This window comes from Rutidosis leptorrhynchoides, chromosome 4 (assembly GCF_046630445.1).
Source record: "Rutidosis leptorrhynchoides isolate AG116_Rl617_1_P2 chromosome 4, CSIRO_AGI_Rlap_v1, whole genome shotgun sequence".
NCBI lineage: Eukaryota > Viridiplantae > Streptophyta > Magnoliopsida > Asterales > Asteraceae > Rutidosis > Rutidosis leptorrhynchoides.
In genome coordinates, this window is record NC_092336.1 from 113641685 (window position 1) to 113657652 (window position 15968).

The 15968-nt window shown below is 36.1% G+C and overlaps 1 protein-coding gene across 1 annotated transcript; it reads right to left on the reverse strand.

Annotated features, from left to right (window-relative positions):
• Positions 1-1408: 1408 nt before the first annotated feature.
• On the reverse strand, positions 1409-1984 carry LOC139840922 (uncharacterized). The gene has a single exon (XM_071831161.1). The coding sequence runs from the start codon at positions 1982-1984 to the stop codon at positions 1409-1411; it is 576 nt and encodes a 191-aa protein (XP_071687262.1).
• Between the last annotated feature and the right edge of the window lie 13984 nt (positions 1985-15968).

The following is a 15968-nucleotide window of genomic DNA, read 5'->3' on the forward strand; positions in this document are numbered from 1 at the left end:
TTAAATATTATATATTTGTAAGTATTATATATATTTACTTACAAACGATTTGTTCGTGAATCGTCGGGAACAGTCGAGGACAAATGTATTTATATAAACAGTTCCAAAAATTTTGAGACTAAAATTTACGGACTTTGCTTGTCGTGTCGAAATCATATAAAGATTAAGTTTAAATTTGGTCGGAAACTTCCGGGTCGTCACATTCTCCGTTACTCCTTTTGGGTGTGGTTCGGTGAGCCCATAGAACTAGGGGGAGTTCTTCCATCCATCCTTGGTGGCATTTACCCAATCGCTTCTCGAGGCCTTTCAAGATATCCCTGTTGGTCACTTCAACCTGTCCGTTCCCTTGTGGGTGGTAAACAAAGGTGAAGGTTTGCTTTATCTGTAATTTCTCACAAAACCCTGGGAAGATGCCTTCGGCGAATTGTTTCCCATTATCCGAAACAATCTCTTGGGGTACCCCGAACTAACACACGATATGCTCCCAGATGAACTTTTCTATATGTTTCCCAGTCGTGGTGCTCAGTGGTTTTGCTTCCGCCCACTTTGTGAAGTAGGCTATTGCAACAACCAACCATTTATAGCCTCCTGATGCTTCGGTGAGCGGACCTACTATATCTATGCTACATTTTGAGAAAGGCCATGCTGAAAGCACCGATATCAACTCTTGCTTTGGCTGTTTTTGAACTTTAGCGTGGATCTGACACGGCTCACAGGTTATTAAAAGTGTGAATGTGTCTTCGTACATGGTTGTCCAATAGTACCCCATCCTTAGTATTTTTGCCAAGATTGACCTTGGTCCGGAAGGGAGCCCACATATACCTTCATGCATTTCTCTGATGATCATCGAAGCTTGATTTGGTCCGACACATCGAAGCCAAGGGGTAAGGAAAGATTTTCTGTACAGGGCTCCATTCATTACTTTGTATGACGGTGCTTTGATTCGGATCTTTCGTGCTTCCTTCTTATCTTCGAGCAAGATTCCAAGTTCCAAGTATTCCTTCAGTGGCTTCATCCATGTGTTTTCTTCTTCAATGATTAAGTCATGAACCTCCTACACTTCGATGGACCTTCTTTCTAACACTTCTACTAATACTTCTTTTGCTAAGTGTGCGAAGGTGATGGAGGCTAGCTTGCTCAGAGCATCTGCTTTCTTGTTCTGACTTCTTCTCACATGTTCGATGGTGAAGCTTCTGAAGCTTTCCACTAATTCCCTGACCTTTGACAAGTAAAGTTGTATGGTGGGTTGTCTTGCTTCGAAGACACCTAGAACCTGGTTGAAAACGAGTTGGGAATTCACAAAGGCTTGCAAATGCTCAATTTTCATTTCTTTGGCTATCCTGAGTCCGGCGAGCAGAGCTTCATATTCTGCTTCGTAGTTGGTCGTGTTGAATTCGAAGCGTAGCGCTTATGTGAACTCCTGTCCCTCTGGGTTAATTAACATAAGCCCTGCCCTTGAGCCATCAGAGCTAGAAGCTCCGTCAGTGAACAATTTCCATTCCTCCGTTTCGACAGACGGAGTGATAATTTGTGCGAAGGTGGAGTTACTCTTTTCGTTTGTCATTGTTGTTTCTGCCATGAAGTCTGCTAGCACTTGGGCCTTGATTGAATGACGAGCTTGGAAATCAATGTCATGTTCCCCGAGTTCTATGGCCCATTTGGCCATTCGACCCGACTTTTCTGGCTTCATAAGTACCTGCTTGATTTGCTTGTTAGTTAACACAATGACAGGATGAGCTTGAAAGTACCTTCGTAGTTTCCTGGCAGTGTGAACTAAGGCGAGTGTGAGCTTTTCAAGCTCTGGGTAGTTAACTTCCGCACCGTGTAGAACCCGACTTACAAAGTATATGAGGACATGTACCCTTTCTCGTTCTACTACTAGTACCGCGCTGATGCATTCCTTGAACGTTGCTAGGTAGAGATAGAGTGTTTCCCCTATCTTTGGAGACGTAAGGCTTGGCAGATTAGCTATGTGTGCCTTCATGTCTACGAAAGCTCGTTCCGCTTCTTTTGTCCATACTATTTTTTTCGCTCCCAAACATCCTTTTATAACTTTAAGGAAAGGTAACTGCTTTTCAGCCCCCTGGACAGAAAACGGCTTAATGACGCTAGCTTCCCGTTTAAGCTCTGCATTTCTTTGACCGTGGTTGGAGTTTTGAGTTGCTGTAGCTTGTCCACTTTCTCTGGGTTTGCTAAGATTCCTTTCTTAGTGATGTAGTACCCTAGGAATCTTCCTTCTTCTACCTCGAACGAGCACTTCTTAGGATTGAGCTTCATGTTGACTGTCCGAAGGGTGCCGAAGGTGTAGTGACCCGAACTTTTCCATGTTTATATATATTAATTGAGATTGATATTTACATGATTAAATGTTTCCAACATGTTAAGCAATCAAACTTGTTAAGACTTGATTAATTGAAATATGTTTCATATAGACAATTGACCACCCAAGTTGACCGGTGATTCACGAACGTTAAAACTTGTAAAAACTATATGATGACATATATATGGATATATATATATATAGTTAACATGATACTATGATAAGTAAACATATCATTAAGTATATTAACAATGAACTATATATGTAAAAAAAAAAAAGACTACTAACTTAATAATTTTTAAACGAGACATATATGTAACGATTATCATTGTAAAGACATTTAATGTATATATATCATATTAAGATATATTCATACATGATCATATCATGATAATATAATAATTTAAAATCTCATTTGATATTATAAACATTGGGTTAACAACATTTAACAAGATCGTTAACCTAAAGGTTTCAAAACAACACTTACATGTAACGACTAACGATGACTTAACGACTCAGTTAAAATGTATATACATGTAGTGTTTTAATATGTATTTATACACTTTTGAAAGACTTAAATACACTTATCAAAATACTTCTACTTAACAAAAATGCTTACAATTACATCCTCGTTCAGTTTCATCAACAATTCTACTCGTATGCACCCGTATTCGTACTCGTACAATACACAGCTTTTAGATGTATGTACTATTGGTATATACACTCCAATGATCAGCTCTTAGCAGCCTATGTGAGTCACCTAACACATGTGGGAACCATCATTTGGCAACTAGCATGAAATATCTCATAAAATTACAAAAATATGAGTAATCATTCATGACTTATTTACATGAAAACAAAATTACATATCCTTTATATCTAATCCATACACCAACGACCAAAAACACCTACAAACACTTTCATTCTTCAATTTTCTTCATCTAATTGATCTCTCTCAAGTTCTATCTTCAAGTTCTAAGTGTTCTTCATATATTCTACAAGTTCTAGTTACATAAAATCAAGAATACTTTCAAGTTTGCTAGCTCACTTCCAATCTTGTAAGGTGATCATCCAACCTCAAGAAATCTTTGTTTCTTACAGTAGGTTATCATTCTAATACAAGGTAATAATCATATTCAAACTTTGGTTCAATTTCTATAACTATAACAATCTTATTTCAAGTGATGATCTTACTTGAACTTGTTTTCGTGTCATGATTCTGCTTCAAGAACTTCGAGCCATCCAAGGATCCGTTGAAGCTAGATCCATTTTTCTCTTTTCCAGTAGGTTTATCCAAGGAACTTAAGGTAGTAATGATGTTCATAACATCATTCGATTCATACATATAAAGCTATCTTATTCGAAGGTTTAAACTTGTAATCACTAGAACATAGTTTAGTTAATTCTAAACTTGTTCGCAAACAAAAGTTAATCCTTATAACTTGACTTTTAAAAGCAACTAAACACATGTTCTATATCTATATGATATGCTAACTTAATGATTTAAAACCTGGAAACACGAAAAACACCGTAAAACTGGATTTACGCCGTCGTAGTAACACCGCGGGCTGTTTTGGGTTAGTTAATTAAAAACTATGATAAACTTTGATTTAAAATTTGTTATTCTGAGAAAATGATTTTTATTATGAACATGAAACTATATCCAAAAATTATGGTTAAACTCAAAGTGGAAGTATGTTTTTCTAAAATGGTCATCTAGACGTCGTTTTTTCGACTGAAATGACTACCTTTACCAAAACGACTTGTAACTTATTTTTCCGACTATAAACCTATACTTTTTCTGTTTAGATTCATAAAATAGAGTTCAATATGAAACCATATCAATTTGATTCACTCAAAACGGATTTAAAATGAAGAAGTTATGGGTAAAACAAGATTGGATAATTTTTCTCATTTTAGCTACGTGAAAATTGGTAACAAATCTATTCCAACCATAACTTAATCAACTTGTATTGTATATTATGTAATCTTGAGATACCATAGACACGTATACAGTGTTTCGACCTATCATGTCGACACATCTATATATATTTCGGAACAACCATAGACACTCTATATGTGAATGTTGGAGTTAGCTATACAGGGTTGAGGTTGATTCCAAAATATATATAGTTTGAGTTGTGATCAATGCTGAGATACGTATACACTGGGTCGTGGATTGATTCAAGATAATATTTATCGATTTATTTCTGTACATCTAACTGTGGACAACTAGTTGTAGGTTACTAACGAGGACAGCTGACTTAATAAACTTAAAACATCAAAATATATTAAAAGTGTTGTAAATATATTTTGAACATACTTTGATATATATGTATATATTGTTATAGGTTCGTGAATCAACCAGCGGCCAAGTCTTACTTCCCGACGAAGTAAAAATCTGTGAAAGTGAGTTATAGTCCCACTTTTAAAATCTAATATTTTTGGGATGAGAATACATGCAGGTTTTATAAATGATTTACAAAATAGACACAAGTACGTGAAACTACATTCTATGGTTGAATTATCGAAATCGAATATGCCCCTTTTTATTAAGTCTGGTAATCTAAGAATTAGGGAACAGACACCCTAATTGACGCGAATCCTAAAGATAGATCTATTGGGCTTAACAAACCCCATCCAAAGTACTGGATGCTTTAGTACTTCGAAATTTATATCATATCCGAAGGGTGTCCCGGAATGATGGGGATATTCTTATATATGCATCTTGTTAATGTCGGTTACCAGGTGTTCACCATATGAATGATTTTTATCTCTATGTATGGGATGTGTATTGAAATATGAAATCTTGTGGTCTATTATTATGATTTGATATATATAGGTTAAACCTATAACTCACCAACATTTTTGTTGATGTTTTAAGCATGTTTATTCTCAGGTGATTATTAAGAGCTTCCGCTGTCGCATACTTAAATAAGGACGAGATTTGGAGTCCATGCTTGTATGATATTGTGTAAAAACTGCATTCAAGAAACTTATTTTGTTGTAACATATTTGTATTGTAAACCATTATGTAATGGTCGTGTGTAAACAAGATATTTTAGATTATCATTATTTGATAATCTACGTAAAGCTTTTTAAACCTTTATTGATGAAATAAAGGTTATGGTTTGTTTTAAAATGAATGCAGTCTTTGAAAAACGTCTCATATAGAGGTCAAAACCTCGCAACGAAATCAATTAATATGGAACGTTTTTAATCAATAAGAACGGGACATTTCAGTTGGTATCCAAGCGTTGGTCTTAGAGAACCAGAATTTTGCATTAGTGTGTCTTATCGAGTTTGTTAGGATGCATTAGTGAGTCTGGACTTCGACCGTGTTTACTTGAAAAATGATTGCTTAACAAATTTTGTTGGAAACTATATATTTTTAACATGTGAATATTATGTGATATATTAATCTCTTAACGCATTTGATATTATGTGATAGATGTCTACCTCTAGAACAAGTCCCATTGACTCACCTAATAATAATGAAGAGTCAAATGTAAATTGGAATGATTCGTGGACTGATTCACAAGTTCCCGAAGAGGAACCGGAAGAAGAGTCGGAACCGGAAGAAAAATCGGAACCGGATAAAGAAATAGAACCGGTGGGGGAAATAATAAAACGGTTAAGTAAAAGAAAATCCTCAACCAACCGACCAAGGTTAATTATGGTCAATGGTGTTTTCGCCAAGGAAGCAAAATATTGGGAGGATTACCAATTCTCCGATGCATCGGATTCCGATGAGAATTCCGACGATGTTATAGAAATTACCCCAACTGAGTTTAAAAAGGCAAAAGAAAATAATAAGGGAAAGGGCATAAAAATAGAGAAATCTAATTCCAACCCCGATGAACTTTATATGTATCGTCAACCCCCGAAGTCCTTAAGTTGTAACAATGACCCAGGAACCTCTAAACTACTAGGTTTTTCTAAACCAATGTGGAAAACGACGGCTCGTATTAGGGGAAAATCATATATCCCTAGAAACTTGGCAAAACGAACCAAAACCGAAGAAGAAGAAACAAGCGAGTCGGAATAAGATACTTGTATTCGTGTGGTGTAATATATGTAATATAGTGTGCTTATGCTTTATGATATATGTAAAAATTGCTTTTATTAATAAGTGTTTTTTTTTATGAATCTAACTCTTGTCTATTTTACAGTATAAAAACACAAAATGGATAGACAACCCAATATTTTAAGAGACCTACCCGGAGACATGATTGATGAAATCTTGTCTAGAGTCGGTCAGAATTCTTCGGCACAACTATTTAAGGCGAGATCAGTTTGTAAGACATTCGAAGAACGTTCCAAGAATGTCTTGGTTTATAAAAGGCTTTCGTTCGAAAGATGGGGGATATCACATTGGGAAATCCATAAGTTACGATGTGTTTACTTTGACGCATATATTGCGGGGAACCCAAATGCTATTTTACGCAATGGGTTAAGAAATTATTTTGACTCAATATATCCGAATATTGGACTTCGTGATTTAGAAAAAGCGGCTAACATGCAACATAAAGAAGCATGTTATGCTTACGGATTAGTAATGTTCGCTTCTCACCAAAGTGAGAACAAGAACATCGGGCTACAACTATTAAACAAAACGTTCCCACAAGTGACGGAGTCGGTAATTGGGGTAAGAAATGAGGTTTTTATATTGTTACGGGACTGTTGGACATTACGTAACCCTCGTCCCTTTGACGACGTTACAACACGCTGTCTTATCAACGGCCATAACGGTTATGTTCCACAAGACCAAGGATGGGAAGTAATCCTAGTAAAACCAGAATGCATGACTTGTTTCTGGACGTATGAATTACGTGTCTTTATTGCCTTTGCTGAACGACTTGTGTACTAGCTAGAATTATCTTCACAACCATCTTGTATCAAATTTATTGTGTGCTATATTTCATGCTATATGTAAAATAAGCGGTATTGTAAGTTTGTAAAATATTGTGTAAAAGTTTGAACGCGAAATATTATTATAATCAGTTTTTCATATAGAATTGTAGTAGTTGAATTGTATATTAGCTACTAAGTATGAACTTAACGGGTAGGTACTACCCGAATTTAAACTTATAAAACGCTAATATGAAGAAAAAGCTTTTATAAATGAGTTCATATTATGCTACGAAATACTATTAACTACTCTAAATATTCTGTATGATTAACTTGTTCTATTTGACTATTTTGAAGGAAATGGCACCGACTACTCGACACACCGTGAATATGAATGAAGAGGAATTCCGTACTTTTCTAGCTTCAAACATAGCCGCAGTACAGGCTGCGCTACATACCAACAATAACCTTGGATCTAGCAGTACAGGAAATCATGTAGGATGCACCTACAAAGAATTCACTGCCTGCAAACCTTTGGAATTTGATGGAACGAAGGACCGATCGGATTGAAACGGTGGACCGAGAAGGTCGAATCGGTGTTTGCCATAAGTAAGTGTACTGAAGAGGACAAAGTGAAGTACGCTATGCATACCTTCAAAGGTTCTGCGTTAACATGGTGGAATACCTATCTAGAGCAAGTGGGACAAGACGATGCGTACGCACTAACGTGGTCAGCATTCAAGCACTTGATGAACGAGAAGTACCGTCCCAGAACCGAGGTCAATAAGCTCAAGACAGAACTTAGAGGGTTACGAACCCAAGGATTTGATATTACCACGTACGAAAGACGATTCACAGAATTGTGCCTATTGTGTCCGGGAGCATTCGAAGATGAGGAAGAGAAGATCGACCTATTTGTGAAAGGATTACCGGAAAGAATCCAAGAAGATATAAGTTCACACGAGCCCGCCTCCATACAACAGGCATGTAGAATGGCTCACAAACTAGTGAACCAGATTGAAGAAAGAATTAAAGAACAGACTGCTGAAGAGGCCAATGTGAAGCAAGTCAAAAGAAAGTGGGAGGAAAACGGTGATAAGAATCACCAATACAGCAACAACAGTAATTACAACAATAATCGCAACAATTATCCCAACAATCGCAACATCAATCGCAACTACAACAAATGGCCCAACAACAACAACAACAATAGCAACTACAACAATCATCCCAACAACAATAATAACCGCAACAACAACAACAATCAGAAGCAGCTATGCCAAAGGTGTGAAAAGTATCACTCGGGGTTCTGCACCAAATTTTGCAACAAGTGTAAAAGAAATGGTCATAGCGCGGCGAAGTGTGAGGTCTACGGACCAGGGGTTAATAGAACGACAGGAACAAATGGTGTCGGAATGAGTAATGGCGGAGCAAGTAGTGTCGGAGCAAGTTATGCCAATGTAGTTTGTTATAAATGTGGAAAACCGGGCCACATTATTAGAAATTGCCCGAACCAGGAGAACACGAATGGACAAGGCCGCGGAAGAGTTTTCAATATTAATGCGGCAGAGGCACAGGAAGACCCGGAGCTTGTTACGGGTACGTTTCTTATTGACAATAAATCTGCTTACGTTTTATTTGATTCGGGTGCGGATAGAAGCTATATGAGTAGAGATTTTTGTGCTAAATTAAGTTGTCCATTGACGCCTTTGGATAGTAAATTTTTACTCGAATTAGCAAATGGTAAATTAATTTTAGCAGATAATATATGTCGGAATCGAGAAATTAAACTGGTTAGCGAAACATTTAAGATTGATTTGATACCAGTAGAGTTAGGGAGTTTTGATGTGATAATCGGTATGGACTGGTTGAAAGAAGTGAAAGCAGAGATCGTTTGTTACAAAAATGCAATTCGCATTATACGAGAAAAAGGAAAACCCTTAATGGTGTACGGAGAAAACGGCAACACGAAGCTACATCTTATTAGTAATTTGAAGGCACAAAAACTAATAAGAAAAGGTTGCTATGCTGTTCTAGCACACGTCGAGAAAGTACAAACTGAAGAAAAGAGCATCAATGATGTTCCCATTGCAAAAGAATTTCCCGATGTATTTCCGAAAGAATTATCGGGATTACCCCCACATCGATCCGTTGAATTTCAAATAGATTTTGTACCAGGAGCTGCACCAATAGCTCATGCTCCTTACAGACTTGCACCCAGCAAGATGAAAGAACTGCAAAGCCAATTACAAGAACTTTTAGAGCGTGGTTTCATTCGACCAAGCACATCACCGTGGGGAGCTCCTGTTTTGTTTGTCAAGAAGAAAGATGGTACATTCAGGTTGTGTATCGACTACCGAGAGTTGAACAAACTTACCATCAAGAATCGCTACCCACTACCGAGAATCGATGACTTATTTGATCAACTACAAGGCTCGTCTGTTTATTCAAAGATTGACTTACGTTCCGGGTATCATCAAATGCGGGTGAAAGAAGATGATATTCCAAAGACTGCTTTCAGAACACGTTACGGTCATTACGAGTTTATGGTCATGCCGTTTGGTTTAACTAATGCACCAGCTGTGTTCATGGACCTTATGAATCAAGTGTGTGGACCATACCTTGACAAGTTTGTCATTGTTTTTATTGATGACATACTTATTTACTCAAAGAATTACCAAGAACACGGTGAACATTTGAGAAAGGTGTTAGAAGTATTGAGGAAGGAAGAATTGTACGCTAAGTTTTCAAAGTGTGCATTTTGGTTGGAAGAAGTTCAATTCCTCGGTCACATAGTGAACAAAGAAGGTATTAAGGTGGATCCGGCAAAGATAGAAACTGTTGAAAAGTGGGAAACCCCGAAAACTCCGAAACACATACGCCAGTTTTTAGGACTAGCTGGTTACTACAGAAGGTTCATCCAAGACTTTTCCAGAATAGCAAAACCCTTGACTGCATTAACGCATAAAGGGAAGAAATTTGAATGGAATGATGAACAAGAGAAAGCATTTCAGTTATTGAAGAAAAAGCTAACTACGGCACCTATATTGTCATTGCCTGAAGGGAATGATGATTTTGTGATTTATTGTGACGCATCAAAGCAAGGTCTCGGTTGTGTATTAATGCAACGAACGAAGGTGATTGCTTATGCGTCTAGACAATTGAAGATTCACGAACAAAATTATACGACGCATGATTTGGAATTAGGCGCGGTTGTTTTTGCATTAAAGACTTGGAGGCACTACTTATATGGGGTCAAACGTATTATATATACCGACCACAAAAGTCTTCAACACATATTTAATCAGAAACAACTGAATATGAGGCAGCGTAGGTGGATTGAATTATTGAATGATTACGACTTTGAGATTCGTTACCACCCGGGGAAGGCAAATGTGGTAGCCGATGCCTTGAGCAGAAAGGACAGAGAACCCATTCAAGTAAAATCTATGAATATAATGATTCATAATAACCTTACTACTCAAATAAAGGAGGCGCAACAAGGAGTTTTAAAAGAGGGAAATTTAAAGGATGAAATACCCAAAGGATCGAAGAAGCATCTTAATATACGGGAAGACGGAACCCGGTATAGGTCTGAAAGGATTTGGGTACCAAAATTTGGAGATATGAGAGAAATGGTACTTAGAGAAGCTCATAAAACCAGATACTCAATACATCCTGGAACGGGGAAGATGTACAAGGATCTCAAGAAACATTTTTGGTGGCCGGGTATGAAAGCCGATGTTGCTAAATACGTAGGAGAATGTTTGACGTGTTCTAAGGTCAAAGCTGAGCATCAGAAACCATCAGGTCTACTTCAACAACCCGAAATCCCGGAATAGAAATGGGAAAACATTACCATGGATTTCATCACTAAATTGCCAAGGACTGCAAGTGGTTTTGATACTATTTGGGTAATAGTTGATCGTCTCACCAAATCAGCACACTTCCTGCCAATAAGAGAAGATGACAAGATGGAGAACTTAGCACGACTGTATTTGAAGGAAGTCGTCTCCAGACATGGAATACCAATCTCTATTATCTCTGATAGGGATGGCAGATTTATTTCAAGATTCTGGCAGACATTACAGCAAGCATTAGGAACTCGTCTAGACATGAGTACTGCCTATCATCCACAAACTGATGGGCAGAGCAAAAGGACGATACAAATGCTTGAAGACATGCTACGTGCATGTGTTATTGATTTCGGAAACAATTGGGATCGACATCTACCGTTAGCAGAATTTTCCTACAACAACAGCTACCATTCAAGCATTGAGATGGCGCTGTTTGAAGCACTTTATGGTAGAAAGTGCAGGTCTCCGATTTGTTGGAGTGAGGTGGGGGATAAACAGATTACGGGTCCGGAGATTATACAAGAAACTACCGAGAAGATCATCCAAATTCAACAACGGTTGAAAACCGCCCAAAGTCGACAAAAGAGCTACGCTGACATTAAAAGAAAAGATATAGAATTTGAAATTGGAGAGATGGTCATGCTTAAAGTTGCACCTTGGAAAGGCGTTGTTCGATTTGGTAAACGAGGGAAATTAAATCCAAGGTATATTGGACCATTCAAGATTATTGATCGTGTCGGACCAGTAGCTTACCGACTTGAGTTACCTCAACAACTCGCGGCTGTACATAACACTTTCCACGTCTCAAATTTGAAGAAATGTTTTGCTAAAGAAGATCTCACTATTCCGTTAGTTGAAATCCAAATCAACGAAAAACTTCAATTCATCGAAGAACCCGTCGAAATAATGGATCGTGAAGTTAAAAGACTTAAGCAAAACAAGATACCAATTGTTAAGGTTCGATGGAATGCTCGTAGAGGACCCGAGTTTACCTGGGAGCATGAAGATCAGATGAAGAAGAAATACCCGCATCTATTTCCAGAAGATTCGTCAACACCTTCAACAGCTTAAAATTTCGGGACGAAATTTATTTAACGGGTAGGTACTGTAGTGACCCGAACTTTTCCATGTTTATATATATTAATTGAGATTGATATTTACATTATTAAATGTTTCCAACATGTTAAGCAATCAAACTTGTTAAGACTTGATTAATTGAAATATGTTTCATATAGACAATTGACCACCCAAGTTGACCGGTGATTCACGAACGTTAAAACTTGTAAAAACTATATGATGACATATATATGGATATATATATATAGTTAACATGATACTATGATAAGTAAACATATCATTAAGTATATTAACAATGAACTATATATGTAAAAACAAGACTACTAACTTAATGATTTTTAAACGAGACATATATGTAACGATTATCGTTGTAAAGACATTTAATGTATATATATCATATTAAGAGATATTCATACATGATCATATCATGATAATATAATAATTTAAAATCTCATTTGATATTATAAACATTGGGTTAACAACATTTAACAAGATCGTTAACCTAAAGGTTTCAAAACAACACTTACATGTAACGACTAACGATGACTTAACGACTCCGTTAAAATGTATATACATGTAGTGTTTTAATATGTATTTATACACTTTTGAAAGACTTAAATACACTTATCAAAATACTTCTACTTAACAAAAATGCTTACAATTACATCCTCGTTCAGTTTCATCAACAATTCTACTCGTATGCACCCGTATTCGTACTCGTACAATACACAGCTTTTAGATGTATGTACTATTGGTATATACACTCCAATAATCAGCTCTTAGCAGCCCATGTGAGTCACCTAACACATGTGGGAACCATCATTTGGCAACTAGCATGAAATATCTCATAAAATTACAAAAATATGAGTAATCATTCATGACTTATTTACATGAAAACAAAATTACATATCCTTTATATCTAATCCATACACCAACGACCAAAAACACCTACAAGCACTTTAATTCTTCAATTTTCTTCATCTAATTAATCTCTCTCAAGTTCTATCTTCAAGTTCTAAGTGTTCTTCATATATTCTACAAGTTCTAGTTACATAAAATCAAGAATACTTTCAAGTTTGCTAGCTCACTTCCAATCTTGTAAGGTGATCATCCAACCTCAAGAAATCTTTGTTTCTTACAGTAGGTTATCATTCTAATACAAGGTAATAATCATATTCAAACTTTGGTTCAATTTCTATAACTATAACAATCTTATTTCAAGTGATGATCTTACTTGAACTTGTTTTCGTGTCATGATTCTGCTTCAAGAACTTCGAGCCATCCAAGGATCCGTTGAAGCTAGATCCATTTTTATATTTTCCAGTAGGTTTATCCAAGGAACTTAAGATAGTAATGATGTTCTTAACATCATTCGATTCATACATATAAAGCTATCTTATTCGAAGGTTTAAACTTGTAATCACTAGAACATAGTTTAGTTAATTCTAAACTTGTTCGCAAACAAAAGTTAATCCTTCTAACTTGACTTTTAAAATCAACTAAACACATGTTCTATATCTATATGATATGCTAACTTAATGATTTAAAACCTGGAAACACGAAAAACACCGTAAAACCGGATTTACGCCGTCGTAGTAACACCGCGGGCTGTTTTGGGTTAATTAAAAACTATGATAAACTTTGATTTAAAAGTTGTTATTCTGAGAAAATGGTTTTTATTATGAACATGAAACTATATCAAAAAATTATGGTTAAACTCAAAGTGGAAGTATGTTTTTCTAAAATGGTCATCTAGACGTCGTTCTTTCGACTGAAATGACTACCTTTACAAAAACGACTTGTAACTTATTTTTCCGACTATAAACCTATACTTTTTCTGTTTAGATTCATAAAATAGAGTTCAATATGAAACCATAGCAATTTGATTCACTCAAAACGGATTTAAAATGAAGAAGTTATGGGTAAAACAAGATTGGATAATTTTTCTCATTTTAGCTACGTGGAAATTGGTAACAAATCTATTCCAACCATAACTTAATCAACTTGTATTGTATATTATGTAATTTTGAGATACCATAGACACGTATACAATGTTTCGACCTATCATTTCGACACATCTATATATATTTCGGAACAACCATAGACACTCTATATGTGAATGTTGGAGTTAGCTATACAGGGTTGAGGTTGATTCCAAAATATATATAGTTTGAGTTGTGATCAATACTGAGATACGTATACACTGGGTCGTGGATTGATTCAAGATAATATTTATCGATTTATTTCTGTACATCTAACTGTGGACAACTAGTTGTAGGTTACTAACGAGGACAGCTGACTTAATAAACTTAAAACATCAAAATATATTAAAAGTGTTGTAAATATATTTTGAACATACTTTGATATATATGTATATATTGTTATAGGTTTGTGAATCAACCAGTGGTCAAGTCTTACTTCCCGACGAAGTAAAAATCTGTGAAAGTGAGTTATAGTCCCACTTTTAAAATCTAATATTTTTGGGATGAGAATACATGCAGGTTTTATAAATGATTTACAAAATAGACACAAGTACGTGAAACTACATTCTATGGTTGAATTATCGAAATCGAATATGCCCCTTTTTATTAAGTCTGGTAATCTAAGAATTAGGGAACAGACACCCTAATTGACGCGAATCCCAAACATAGATCTATTGGGCTTAACAAACCCCATCCAAAGTACCGGATGCTTTAGTACTTTGAAATTTATATCATATCCGAAGGGTGTCCCGGAATGATGGGGATATTCTTATATATGCATCTTGTTAATGTCGGTTACCAGGTGTTCATCATATGAATGATTTTTATCTCTATGTATGGGATGTGTATTGAAATATGAAATCTTGTGGTCTATTATTATGATTTGATATATATAGGTTAAACCTATAACTCACCAACATTTTTGTTGACGTTTTAAGCATGTTTATTCTCAGGTGATTATTAAGAGCTTCCGCTGTCGCATACTTAAATAAGGACGAGATTTGGAGTCCATGCTTGTATGATATTGTGTAAAAACTGCATTCAAGAAACTTATTTTGTTGTAACATATTTGTATTGTAAACCATTATGTAATGGTCGTGTGTAAACAAGATATTTTAGATTATCATTATTTGATAATCTACGTAAAGCTTTTTAAACCTTTATTGATGAAATAAAGGTTATGGTTTGTTTTAAAATGAATGCAGTCTTTGAAAAACGTCTCATATAGAGGTCAAAACCTTGCAACGAAATCAATTAATATGGAACGTTTTTAATCAATAAGAACGGGACATTTCAGAAGGTTTCTTGAATATCTTTCAATAAAGTGCTTTCTTCGACGCTTTTGATTACCATATCATCAACATAAGCTTCCAGGTTTCTTCCCAGCTGCTTACGAAAGACTTTGTCCACCAGCCTTTTGTATGTAGCTCCGGCGTTCTTTAGTCCGAAGGGCATCTTCTTATAGCAATAGATCCCCTTGCTTGTGAAGAATGATGTCTTTTCTTCGTCCTCTTCGGCCATTTGAATCTGATGGTAACCTTTGTAGGCATCAAGAGAACACTTATATTTGTACCCGGTTAGGGATTCCACCTTCCAATCAATTTCTGGCAGAGGGTAGCAATCCTTCGGGCAAGCTTTATTGATATTCATAAAATCAACACACATTCTCCAGCCTCCGTCTGACTTTTTTACCATGACAGGATTCGCAACCCAAGTAGGATATTTTGCTTCTCAGATTATACCAGCTTGGAGTAATTCCTCTACCTCTTTACAAGCAGCCTCATCTCTCTCGTTAGCGAGGTATCTTTTCTTCTGATGTATCGGCTCTAGATGCTTGTATTCATTGAGCCTATGCTCTGTGGAGCTATTGTTCCATCGATA